The sequence below is a fragment of the Pelobates fuscus genome, chromosome 4, assembly GCF_036172605.1.
Source record: "Pelobates fuscus isolate aPelFus1 chromosome 4, aPelFus1.pri, whole genome shotgun sequence".
In the NCBI taxonomy this organism is placed as follows: domain Eukaryota; kingdom Metazoa; phylum Chordata; class Amphibia; order Anura; family Pelobatidae; genus Pelobates; species Pelobates fuscus.
The window spans coordinates 327,829,675-327,844,052 of record NC_086320.1 but is presented as its reverse complement, the minus strand read 5'-3'; the positions used below and the strand labels follow the sequence as shown (position 1 = coordinate 327,844,052).

The following is a 14,378-nucleotide window of genomic DNA, read 5'->3' as shown; positions in this document are numbered from 1 at the left end:
GCATCTTCTGATTTAATGTTTATAAACTTTACAATTTAAAGCATGCATATTAAGTAAGCAAACTGTTAAGTGTTAATATGCATGAAAGTTGGCAGGTGTTTTGAGAGTCCCGTTAATTTGTAAAAGAAAAATTAAAGAAATTAGATAGGTAGATAGATAGATAGATATACATTCATACAAATGATCCTTCACAGAATCCTAAGATAAGAACAAGTCACTTACAGGAGGTAAGAACATCCTGTGTCCACACAGGGGGTATATGTTGGTGGAATAAGGAGCTTATAACTGAATTCTGCAACAGACTGAAGCTATAAGCAATTGTGTACACTCAGGCAGTAGACCTTTTTGTACCATTCAAATACAATAGTTTACAAGGACACATAGCATGTACCTTTAAACAAAAGAACTGTCAATTTAAAAGAAAACATTATATATATGTTAACCCAATATAAATCTGAAAAACTAAAACATTTTCCGTTGGTGACAATATGTATGGAGCTTTTCAAGCACACATAAAAACAATGTTTAAAAGGCGACTCAGCAAAACATCTCTTACAAAAACAAAATGAATAATAAATCATATAGTCTTCAGGGCAAAGTAACAAGTACGATAATAACTCTACACAGTACTCAAGAACATTGTGAGTGTAGGCTATTAGCTTGTATCACTTGATTATTTTGAGCAAAATCGATAAAGCTCTCATGTTATTCCTGGCAGCACACACTGAGGAGGGGAGGGTGGGAGGGCAATAAATACATTTACAATTACATACATCATGCATAAAAGCAGTAACACAAACAATAAACACGCTGGAGAACGACACGGCTTTTCTGAACTCAATAAAAAATATTGGTTTACCCACACAGGAGCAATGACATATCTTGACAATCAAAATAACTAAAAACATTTATCTAGCTCTGGTTTTGAGAAATATTTAAAATAGAAACTAAGCGCCAGAGGCACTAAATGTGAATGTAATGGTTCTCGTGCAAAGAGCCTGTCCCTGTACCCTACTTTTTCTGTGAAAAACAAGTGTTTACATTACTCCCTAAGAATACCTCTAGTGGATGTCATGCAAGTGTTCACAGTTTATAGTCCTGAAATGTTTGCATGCCAAACACCCACAACAAACATTGGCTGGCCACTGACCTAGAGCGTCAGCAGGCCACTTTCAACCTATCAAAGAAGCCACTGCCGGGATGATTTGGTATGGTTAGAAGGAAGTGTGTACCTTCTACCTTACCACATCTCCAGATGCAGGGCCAGATTAACATAGAGGCTGATGGAGCTGCAGCTCCAGGCGCATGCCCATTGAATAGGCCCATTGATTAAAAAAAAAAAAAAGTTTTAAAAAAGAATTTTTATTTTTTACACACTACTCTTAGGGTTGCCACCTGGCCGGTATTTATTTGAGGCTGCCTGGACGGTGCTGATATCGCAGATAATACAAATGCCGGTATTGTTCTCAATATAAACAGAGATTACTCTACACTACCAGCCAGTAAGGGTCCTGTGTGTGTGGAGAGGGGCAGGGATAGGAAGTTACAGTATATACCTGCATATCTCTACTCACTGATCCACAGGGGAGCAGCTACACAGCACAGAGTCCAGACAGCAGCTTCCAGCCTGCAGAGACAGCTCAGGGAAGTCAGGGAAGGCAGCAGGGAGACATGGGGACACAGAGACCTCTAGGGACGCTGAGACACGGGGGGGTGGGGGAACACGTGGATACTGAGACATGGTGACACAGACACACATTCATAAAATATTTTACCAGGAAAGATACATTAAAGGGACACTATAGTCACCAGAACAACTACAGCTTAATGTAGTTTTTCTGCTGAGTATAATAGCTCCCTTCATGCATTTTCATGTAAACACTGCCTTTTCAGAGAAAAGGCAGTGTTTACATTGCCCCTAGGGACACCTCCAAGTGGCCACTCCTCAGATGGCCACTTGAGGAGGGCTTCCTGGCTCAGGGCAGCACAGTAGGCAGCCCTGCCGTTCAGCGTCTGCACGCTCTGAATGGAGATGCAGAATTTTCCTCATAGTGATGCACTGATTCAATGCATCTCTATGAGGAGGTGCTGATTGGTCAAAACAGCCTTTGGCCCAGCCCCCTTGCCGATTTTAGCCAATCCAATTCTTCCCATGGGAAAGCATTGGATTAGCTAAAAAAACAGCAATTTTGAGGATGTCACCAAGGGGGTGGGGCCAGCGCCAGCGGACCTGTGGAGAGCTGGAAATAAGGTAAGTTTTAACCCATTCTGACGGGGCTAAGAGGGAGGCAAGCCACCTAAATGGTGGGTTTTCACTATAGGGTACTATGCATGTTTGTGTTCCTGACCCTATAGTGATCCTTTAAGATTTCTCTAGTTTTCAAGTATGTCCTGGGGACACAGGCAATAGGGACACAATGTGCCCAAGTGTATCCATGTCTCCCAGACAAGTGTCCCTGGTGTCTCAGTCTCCCGGTGTCCCTAGTGTCAGTGTCCTTTAATGACATGGGGACACAGACATATGGGAACGCTGGGCAACATGGGGCACTGTGATACATTGTGATACATAGTCTCAGTGTCCCCCAGTGTCTCACAGTGCCCCATAGTAACATGAGTACACTGACAGACATGGGGACACAGACACTAGGGAACACTGGGTGACATTGGGACACTGGGAGACAAGGAGACACTGGGAGCAATTCATCTATACAGCAGAATCAAACTAAGTCGTTTTTGGTGATTTTAACGAATCTTCTCTTATGTCACTCCTTGTGATTTACATCATGTGATGTCACGCATATATAATTAGTTAAGAAAATTAGTAAGGCTTGTATTTTTTTCCAAGAAAAGTGGCAACCCTAACTACTCTTCACATGCTCTTGCTTAAGTATCGAAACCTAAGAGGGATATATGGAAACAAAACTTGTGTGGACTAGCTGAAATGAAATTAGTTAAGGTACTGCTGACTTTGGTCTCTCTAACACTGTGACATGTTCCCTATCTTCTACACTCACTACATACACATTTTCTCTGTCTCAGACTGTATACCAGGAGCTTCTGCCTGCTAGTAAGAAGGTAAGGAGACAAGTGGACATGTGAGTGCTATGGGACAGTCCTAGCATGAAGCAAACGCATCATTAGACGCATTTATGCCAAGCTAAGGATGCTGTTGGCCAGCATTCATGATTGGCAGGCAGCCCGACATGCATTCATGCCAGGCTAGCCTTCCAATTCTTTAGGCAGACAGGTCTCCTTTTTGGGCATGTTCGTCCCTTTCGGGAGTTCTGGTTACATGATCCGCATCAGTGGCCCACCCTTTCACCCCGCCCATATACTGCTTCACTGGACACTGCTGTTAGGGGGTATGGATTTACTTGAAATATAAAAGCATGAATTAGAGAGAGATTAGCATATTTTAAGAGAATCTGAGTTTTCTCAAGAATATCAACTATCCCCAGAACCCTTTGCTTGAAAAAGCAGTAAAGAGCAGGTTAAACCAAAGATTATAGTGTTATGTCCTTTATATCACTTATCTTTTTTGTAACAGTCATACTTATAGGCATCATTGTAATATGTAATAACAAATAGGCACTCCGTAGTTTACACAGAACTAGTGAAAAATTGCATTCACTGCATGACAAAAATAAAACTAGATTTAAATATGCGCAACGATAAAAAAGTTAAAAACAAACAAAAACAACGAAATTAAAACAGTAACAGCCCCAATATTTGTGCAAACAGAAGTCTTGACTAACAAAGGATTAGCAAACAAAAGTGTCCATGTAAGATTCAGTGTGATAGATTTGAAGTCATGGGGTCGGATGCAATTTTAGGTTTCTGGAGTTGGAGGTACAATAAATTGAGGAATTGGATTCAAAGGTTTTGTGTACCGACTTAACAGCCCTGGTGAAATATCCACTAGAACCAGCACCATTGCGCTTCCCAATCACAGAGATCTGTACCAGCTCTTCCTCATGACATCTCATTAGGAAATGATTTTTTAAGCACCACTCATGAGACTTCTTTCTTTGAATATTAAGGGTTACTACTATCATCATGCCCACTATGCTGATTTGAAGTGGGCATGGTGCTTGGAGTCTGTAAGTGCAGATTTTCAGTTTGAAACATACCACATACAGTGATAAGCCAATCCTCCCAGATACTCCTACCACTGCAATGAGAACTTGACTTTGGGCGTGGGATCACAGGTAAGTTTTTTTACTTTGCTTTCTTAATTTATTCATACTTTTGTAATTGGATAGGGTTGGAGGCGGCACACCAGTAAGGAATACTCAAACCAAATGCAGTGTTAATAAAACACTGTGGAGATTTTTGGTGGTCGGAGTAATTCTTTAAGGTGATTGGCATCTTTATGTGCAATATTTCTTGTTGAAATGCAACCATTACACAGGTATGTTATTTGCTGGGGTATAACTTTTCCAGCAGCTGGAATCAGTTAGCACGGGACCAGAGTTCTAGGCTGGCTGTGCAGAATTTGTGCAAATGTATTATTAATTTAGACTTGCAGACACTGCACTGTGTGTTCCTGCTAGTGAAGGCTGTACAGGCTCAAGCACACATACAACCTAATCCTCCCCCATAGCTGGACTTTAACTCACTCAATTTGACATCCAAAGCTTCTCAAGGATGCCCATGCCTGGCAGGAAAGGGGAGGATCAACTTAGGTGAAGAAATCAGATATGGTGCTATTGCGTAAGGATTCTGCAATTAGAAAAGCCTTCCTTGCCACTACTTAGCTCTCCACCCCCCAGTGATTTAAAAAAGGAGGCATGGCCTCCTTTGTCGATGTCCGATCCATTGCTCCTCAGAGAAGAGCAATGGGACCTAAAACACACGAGCAGTGAGCCCCACGCACACATTCAAAATTCCCCATACATAAGAATTAGTCAACTGACATCCACTAATGGAGAACTTAAACCTGCATATTTTACATTGTTACCATGGTGATTACTCCACTTCCAGTACTTTTTCCCAGAGCAGGTCCTTACTTATAAATATCCATTAGCTTTTAATAGCAGACAGAACCCACCATGTGAGAGTTCTTTAGCATTTATATTCCTAGAACTAATTATGTGATAAGACCACAGCACTGTTTAACACAGCAAGGGAGGGGGTAAGGGGTGTTGAAAAGGTTTATATAACTTATTTCTAAACCTTCAATATATTTTTGCATAGAGCCATGCATCAATATATCTAATGCATTTACATACATAAACAAAAAAGGAACTGCAACTTTATTTCAGTTTCACTTTAAATGCAAAAACGTTTACGCATTTTATAGATTTTGTATTTTAAATGGGGAAAGGAATAGGAACTCAGAGTGTCCTCACCCTTGAAGAGCCGCCTTACCGGCAAAACGCGCGTCGGGGCTCTGCACTATACTCTATCACGATTACTTCAGGACATTTGTTTTTTTCATTAGATCTTAGACATGATGTCCTCTGCAAGAGAGATGGGCAGGGCATTTGCATGACTTTTTTCCCATATTTGTGCTTACCTTAGACTAGCAGACAGATTAGGTGCCCTTGAAGGCACAGTTTAGCAACTCAGAGTATGATCGGTGAACAGGTTTAGGTTTAATCCAGCCTCTAGTGGCTGTCTCATTGACAGCCGGTAGAGGCGCTTCTGACTGTGATTTTCAAAGTGAGAAGATGCCAGCATCCATAGGAAAGCATTGAGAATGCTTTCCTATGGACTGACTGAATGCGCGCAGCTCTTGCTGCGCATGCGCATTCAGCCGATGACATCAGAAGAGGGAGGAGAGTCCCGAGCGCCAAGGGAGCCCGGCGCTGGAGAAAGGTTAGTGTTTAACCCCCTTCCTCTAACTTCAGCCCGGCGGGAGTGGGACCCTGAGGATGGGGGCACCCTCAGGGCACTATAGTGCCAGGAAAACGAGTTTGGTCCTTTAAGTCCTTGAATTTTCAAAAATGTTCTCATTTGGCCTCATCATGCACAATATAGTTATATATATATATACAGTACATTAGTGGAGCACAGCAACTGCCACTTATGCGCCATAGTTCCGCATTTCTTCATGATTGCTGCTATTTGTCTTAAAATTTCTTCTTCTAAAAGAGTGAGCAAAGTTTGAAAAGTCAGTGTGACATACAGTTATCATCAAATCTTCTTCAGAAGCCATGGATTAGACCAGAGAAAATGAACAATGATAGCGAGTAGTGTGTCTGAATGCTGGATTACAGGAGGAAATATATATATATATATATATATTTATTTTATTTTTTTACACACACACAAGGGGGAGTCGGAACGCCATCTAAACTAAATAAAGGAACTACTCTAACTTAAAGGGACACTATAGTCACCAGTACAACTACAGCTCAATGTTATTAGAAGAGTAAGTCCCTTGCAGGTTTTTTGCAGTAAACACTGTTTGTTTCAGAGAAAATGCAGTGTTTATATTACAGCCTAGGTATAACTCCACTGGCCACTCCTCATATGCCTTAAAAGAGGTGCTTCCTGGGGCAGTGCTGCCTAGTGTGCAGCGCTGCCATTCAGTGTCTCCACCCTCTGCATGCAGACACTGAACTTTCCTCATAGAAATGCTTGATTCAAGGAGGAGATGCTTATTTGTGTTGTGTTGAGCTGTGTTTGACTTGTGCTGGCTCTGACCCTGATCTGTCTCTTTGTCAGTCTCAGCCAATCCTATGGAAAAGCACTATGATTGGCTCTCAGAATCAATTCTGATGATGGCAACAGACCGGTCAGAGACAGAGGCCACATCTGCAGACTTGAAGTAAAATGTTACTATATTAAGGGAAGCAAAATGAGGAAAATATGTATGAACAGCGTTTTAAGCAGAGGCGCTGAATATACATATTTCTTCTTCCTTGGCCAATTCAAAAAGCAGAAGTTTTCATTAAGGTTGGAGAAGCCATTTAAGCATGGCAGGTTTGTGTTTTTGTTTTTTACAAAATAACTCTTAATCATGAAAACATAACTGCAAAGATCACTTATGACATTACTTCTAGGAAACATTCTAGAAAAGTATTGTTCTTAGACTAGATGTATAAAGTCTAATATTGTTTTATATGGAGGCAACGTCTGCCCAAGCCCTGCAATTATTAAATTGATGCTCTTCACAGTTGAGGTCATGGTCAAGCACAATTAACATCTATTCACATGTTTTCTTCAATTATCAAATATATATATATATATAAAAATTTAAAAACGGCTTTTGGTTTATCATTATGAAGGAGGGTTGTTTTAACTACTCTGCAGATATCAGTACTTAAAGCAGTTTATGAAACCCGTGACTGAAATTAGACATTTCCCCCCTACAGGTAAACAACTTCAACGTCATGGAACTGGCTCTGCTCCACTAGCAAATCATACGCAAATTGCACAGTCCTTGTTCATTTTCAAAGGAGGAGTGATGAGAAGTGTGCACGCTCATTAATTTGTAATGTAAGTATACAGACAATTGCAGTGTTTTCTTCATCATTTAAATACCTGTTATTCTATTAAACTCCAATTGCTGCAAAATGAATAAAACAAAACAAAAAAAAAAATAGAGTATAAAATAGCTAATCAATAAAAATGATTCACCTCCACTGTAGTCAGAGTTTGGATATGTTTGTCTGCAGGGATTTTTATTTATCTATGGAGTATCCAGCAGTCTTACAAGATCCTCCACCCACCTCAATGCTGCACTCTTGCGTAATTGCGAGAGTATAGCAGTGACGTGTGCATCTTGTGCTTTAGAAGAGGACCAGACGGAAGAAGATGGTGGAGCCTGCAAGGGACAAGTTCAGGTAAGTTAAAGCCACCATTGCCTGCCCCCCCTCCCGGCCTCCAAACTCCAAGTGGCGATATCACCGTCGGGGGTCTTTGCAAATTCTGCAAAGTCCTCAGATGGTGAAAGTCCTGCTTTAGTTTCCTAAATTTCAAAGTTAAGCAAATAGTTGGGTAACTAATACCAGTGCAAATGCCAGATTACAAAAGGACACTATACGCACCCACAACACGTCAATTCAATAAAGTGGTCTGTGTTCCATGTACCTGTCATTTTAACCCTGCAACAAAAAATAATAATTGCCACTTGATTGGTACTGCGCTGCATTTTTCCTTGCATGCTCACTAGCTTGCCAATATTGCCCTATAGGGGAAACATTGGACTGGCTGAGATCCTCTATATGCAGGGCCGCCATTAGAACTTTTGTGGCCCCGAACACAGCTCAATGTCTGGGCCCCCGGGTGCCTTCCTCCAAGCCCCCTCCCACAGACACACACAGAAATGTTTACATTGCTTCCTAGTGACAGTCACTCAGACGGTCATTAGAGGTGCTTCCTGTATCGGTGCTGCACAGAGTGCAGCACCAACATTCAGGGCCTCCATGCATGGGGGGCTGAACACTCCCTATAGAGATACACTGATTCAATGCATCTCTAGGGGGAGATGCTGATTGGTGCAGCGATTTGCTGCTAATCCTATGGCAAAGCATTGGATTGGCTGAGATCAGCAAGTTTGTCGAGGGGAGCCCAGCATGGCGTAAAAAAAAAAAAAAACAACAACTATTTTTAAACACACACACACACACCATGACAGACACACCTTGACATACACAGACACCATGACAAAGACAGACACACACACACCTTATTTTTACCTTGTGCGATCAGCCACGGGGTTGTGCAGGGCAGACAGCTGTCTGTGCTGGCGGCCGCAGGGGGAAGCTCTGACGGCGGCCGCAGGGGGAAGCTGTGCTGTCACTGCTCTGCTCCCCAGCGCGCAGCTTAATGAGACCGGGGCAGGAATATGATGTCATATTCCGGCCCCGGTCTCATTAAGTAGTGCGCAATGGCGGGGGAGCAGAGACAGCACAGCTCCCCCTGCGGCCGCCATCAGAGCTCCCCTTGCGGCCGCCAGCACAGACAGCTGTCTGCCCGGCCCAAGGTGCCGACGACCCACCGGGAAATTTCCCGGATCCCAGTAGGCCAGTCCGGCCCTGCATTTGGGGTATATTTACTAAACAGTGATTTGTATTTATTTTGTATTCTGACAGTGGAGTGTCCCTTTAACAAATAAATCTCTAGCTTTAGTGGTTGCATAAATTCTTCCTTTGCAACAAAAAATATTCAATCTGTCGTACATAACATATATAGCACATAGCTTTCACTTATTTTGTTTTATTTTTGGTCTGAGTAGATCAGTTTGTTCTCCACTCTTCACGTTCACACATTTTTTTCCCCATTTTACAAAGCCATACATTGGTATAGTAAGTGTGAAGTCGAATACAGTCTGATTATAGAGATAACATTCTTGTGAAAAATCATCATATGAATGGGTGAGAAACAGGGGTATTGGTTCAGTAAGCATCATTGATAGTAAGTGATGTACAATGTTGATAGGATGTGCTGACAAGTTTTGACTGAAGTAACCATGAAAACAAAACCAAAATAGACAATGAAAGATGTTAGTAGAGACAGCTGCTAGGAATTAACAGTTTAACGTTGACAGTGGAAGCTCTCTAATTTGTCTTATAATATGCTTTGATTGTGTCCTTAGCAGGTCCTCTTTTTTTTTGTTATTGTTTACTCAGCAGCCACAAGAAAGTAGCTGAACATTTTCCAACCAATCAGTGCTCTCTGTTAGAAATGTACGGAAGCAGCTTTGAACACATGCATGAGTGATCTCATGCTAATTAAACTCATGAACTCAGACGTATTGTGCATCACATTTCAATGCTTTCCTAAGCTGCATTTATAAGAAAGGTGCAGTTAGTGGTACCTAGTAAAAATTTAAAAAAAGAAAGTTTAAGGAATAGTCTGCAAACAACCCAAAAATTCTAAAAAAAAAAAAAAAAGTCCAATAAAGATGTTAGTCTTTTTGGTCATTTTTACTCATTTGTAGCAATCAACTAAAGACATTAGAGAGAAAGATGTGTGTGCATGAATGTATTCCTTTTGCAAACATTTTTGTTTCATTCGTGTTTCACTTCATGAAAAAAGGGCCATATTTTCATACAATACAGCTGTGGCATCAGAAACATCAAAAAGTCTCCCCACTGCATTTTTACTAGTAACTAATAAGCACGATTTAGTTTTATGCATGTAAAAGGCTGCATAGAAGGACAAGGGAATCACGTGCCTCTCAATCCTGTTCTCTGGTAAATGGAAACAGGACATGAACATCATACATCCTCTCATGTGCACTCCGTTCAAGTTAATCCTTTCTTCAGTTAATAAGCACTTGTGAACCAGAAAAAAATAAAGTAAATAATACTACTTTTGCAGACTTTACACCAGCTTCAACAACAAATAAAACTGCGTTTGCCATTATAAAACTAAGAATACAGAATTGATACAGGGTTGCAAACAATAACCCATAAATTCACCCCCTGCAACAGAGCAATCAATAACTTGCTGCCAGGAGATTTGGAAAGATTTACCGTAGTTTTAGAAAAAAACAAAACAAAAAAAGACATTTTACTAGAAATTCACACATAGTAAATTCACTATATTGTTATTGCAGAAAAATTGTAAAATATTTGTTATTACAAATTGTTTAAGTGTTTAGATTTATGTTTAATAGGTACATCAAACAGGTGCTCACAATATACCATAATAGGTTCACCCTTCTTCCCAAGTGTGTATTGCTATATTGATCATACAAAAACCCACACAGCGTCCTAGCGACAATGAGAACTTATTTTACTAAGCACACTAAGATGGCTTAGGTAAAGCAATGAATAAATGACTCTCTGTTCTAAAACACTAGAGGTATTCACAAGCAAGTATGTAATTACTAGATATGGCCAACAGAGCCACTACTGTAATATTTTCCATTATTTCAATTGTGAAAGATAATAGTGCAAATTAGGGCCCTATATTTTTAGCTGGACTACAAATCACCACATTCTCAGCCATTAAGATGTTAACAGGTGAGACTAGTGCAGTTCAATTACAAAGATATTTGAAAACCAGTTCACAATAACAGAGCAGCAGTTGAAAGCAATTGTACCAAATTACATTTGAGAGACAATAGCTATAACTATAGTATAACATACAAAAGATGGCAAAACTAAACAAATGTAATAGAAAAACCAATCCAACAAGAATATTCAGAGAAACATCACAACTATATGACATATCATTAGTTTGACTTTCATTTTGCAAAATCACTAGTTTGTAAATTCAAAGATGTACCTGCTAAAGTTAGTTATTTGTTGATGATACACACACAAAAAAAAACAAAAAAAACAAAAAACGGGAGTATTTACAAATGAAGCAACATATGCAAAATGTCCATAGCATAACATGCAACATTCTAAGATCTGGCATAAATGGCAATTCTTATCCAACACCTGTAACTGAAGAGCTAAAAGGTGCAGTAATAGATGTATAAATAGCATAAAGGGTCCCACTTTTTCCTGAATTGTAAATGGCACATCATTTGTAAATATGCTAAAATAAAATGAATAATAAGAATGTGAGTGTTTTACAAAAGTCAAACATAGTGTAATATGTTTAATGCTGTGCTGCAGTATATGCTATTAATAAAAAGACTACAGCACTCTGTAATTCTGAACATACAAGGAATTAATAGTAAGAAAATTCCCCCATAATTCTAAATAACAAAACAAATCTGCTAATAACATAATAGCATATACTGTGGGTTAAAACAGTGCACACTACACTGCACAAAAGTTATTTGTCTTTTTTTTTTATCTGCAAAATATCATACAAATCAAAACATATATTGTGATAAAAAGAAAAAAAAAAAAAAAAAGGAAAGAAAGAAAGAAAGATAGATCATAAAATAGGTGTGCCGAGTCTGCTGACATAATATCACCTTTCTGACTGGTGACTGTCACCTCCCAGGCCCGCCTGCATCTTCAACTAACCAGAATCACAATGATGGTCATTAGACTTTCACACAGACTTGCACTACTTTCCCATAGTGCTCAATGAGTTCACAGTCAGCCCAGAGCTGCCCTGGAGAGTAAGCTGATTGGCCTTTAAATGTCAGTTCCACCTATAAGCCACCAAGCATCACTCATGCATGTTTTTTGCAGCAAAGCAATACCTACTTAATGTTATTTTAGACCTAAATACCGTTCATTCTCTGACTCTCCAGCCTACTGGTGACAAACCTCTGAACTTCACATCCAATAAAGCTCAGCTAGCTGAATGGCTGCCTGAGCTTCACAGGGACTGGAAACCACATTGACAAAAAAGCTTTGACAGCTGACCTGCTGTGAAGCCAAAGCAGCCAACAGGACTGTCTAAGGGTCATGGGATGTGGCTCACCATTGGGATTCCAGCAGCTGTGGACTTCACAACCCATAATGCTCAGACACCTGAATGACTGCCTGAGCGTCACTTAGCCTGCCCTGAAGCAGCTAAAGGGGTTGGCTGAGGATTATGGGAGCTGGCTTGGCACTGGCATTCCAGCAGCTGTGGGCTCCACACCAGCCAGATGAGTGGCTGAGCATGTTGGGAGCTGGCTCGCCACTGGCATTCCAGCAGATGTGGACTCCACACCAGCCAGATGAGTGGCTGAGCATGTTGGGAGCTGGCTCGCCACTGGCATTCCAGCAGCTGTGGGCTCCACACCAGCCAGATGAGTGGCTAAGCATGTTGGGAGCTGGCTCGCCACTGGCAATCCAGCAGCTGTGGACTCCACACCAGCCAGATGAGTGGCTGAGCATGTTGGGAGCACCAGCCAGATGAGTGGCTGAGCATGTTGGGAGCTGGCTCAGCACTGGAGCTGTGTTCTGCCAGGTCTGCGCTGTGTGTGTGTGTGTGTGTGTGTGTGTGTGTGTGTGTGTGTGGGCAGCTGTCTCCTGTGACGGTCTCTCCCCTGTTATTTCCGTCACCTGTCTCTTCTCCTCTCTCATGTCTGTCATCCCGGTGGCTGACTCTCTGGCTCTCCCTCGGGATCCGATTCTAGCCGCACACCATTATAGAGCCGGGCCAGGGCACGGCTTCTCTTCCCAGCTTGCCGTACTGGTCCGGACCGGGTCTGTTCTCGTATATCCGTGGCCTCCGGTCCCTTCACAGTCTGACCCGCCCCTGCCCTCCGGCCGCCTCCGGAAGAGCCGCCATGTTGGGGGGGACGAGAAGTGTACACACCAGTGACGTTCCGCGCTCGTCCCGATTGGTGGCGTGTGGGCCGTGACGTCACGGTTGGGGCGGGGCCTGTGAGATAGTTTGCCTGTCTCCATAGAGCTATGTGAGGGCGGCTTGTGGTGGCTGTGTGTACTCAGACAGCTGTCACAGTCATATTGTGAATACACTGCTATAACACACTGATATTACTAGGCACTCATAATAAAAGAACACACTGCTATAACACACTGATATTACTAGGCACTCATAATAAAATAACACACTGCTATAACACACTGATATTACTAGGCACTCATAATAAAATAACACACTGCTATAACACACTGATATTACTAGGCACTCATAATAAAATAACACACTGATATTACTAGGCACTCATAAAACAACACACTGATATTACTAGTCACTCATAATAAAATAACACACTGATATTACTAGGCACTCATAATAAAATAACACACTGATATTACTAGGCACTCATAATAAAATAACACACTGATATTACTAGGCACTCATAAAACAACACACTGATATTACTAGGCACTCATAATAAAATAACACTTTATAGCATGCTTTCTTCATGCAACCATTTTACCACCAATCTATGCTAAATGTAAAAAAAAAAAAAAAAATTGGTGATTTTTTGGACACACAGCAATTTAAGAATACATGTTCTGGGGACTGTAAGGGTTTCTGCCAAAGAACACCGCAATATATCCTGAGTACAGTGATACCCCCCATGTATAGGTGCGTCGGGTTCTCTGAGGGCTAAAATACCTTATTTGGAGGGTGCGCATTCCAGTTTTCCAACTTGTAATTTTCACAGCTGGTCATCATGCACCCATGTCCTATTTGGGATATTTTTGAAACCAGCCAATGTAATTTACCCCCCATCAAACTATATATTTTTGAGAAGTAGACACCCTAGGGTATTTCAAATGGTGGTATTCTAACACTTTCCATGCACTAATTCTACCACTAGTCTTTGTCAAACATTTGGGTAGTCATTTTTTTGTGTTATTTTTGTCTGACATTGTACTTTAGGCATGGATTCTCAGTTCCTGTTATGTGTTACTGACAAAGAACACCCCAATATGTGTTCAGCAAAATCTCCTGAGTACAAAGTGCCCCCAATGTACAGGTGTTATGGGTTTTTGCAAAACTTACAGGGGTCAAATGTAGGGCTTTCCCCTTTTCCATGTTTGCACATTGAGATTTGCCAGATTGGTTTGCTGGGCTGATGTTGCCTTTGAGACTGTATAGCA

General features: G+C 41.2%; 1 protein-coding gene across 1 annotated transcript in view; it reads right to left on the bottom strand.

The window, feature by feature from the left end:
* Positions 1 to 13,071, bottom strand: part of SNX13 (sorting nexin 13) — a 132,053-nt gene extending 118,982 nt beyond the window's left edge. Inside the window, exon 1 of the mRNA XM_063452396.1 lies at positions 12,861 to 13,071. Coding sequence (XP_063308466.1) covers positions 12,861 to 12,890 — 30 coding nt within the window. The 5' untranslated portion in view covers positions 12,891 to 13,071. The remainder of the gene's footprint in view (positions 1 to 12,860) is intronic.
* Positions 13,072 to 14,378: the final 1,307 nt, after the last annotated feature.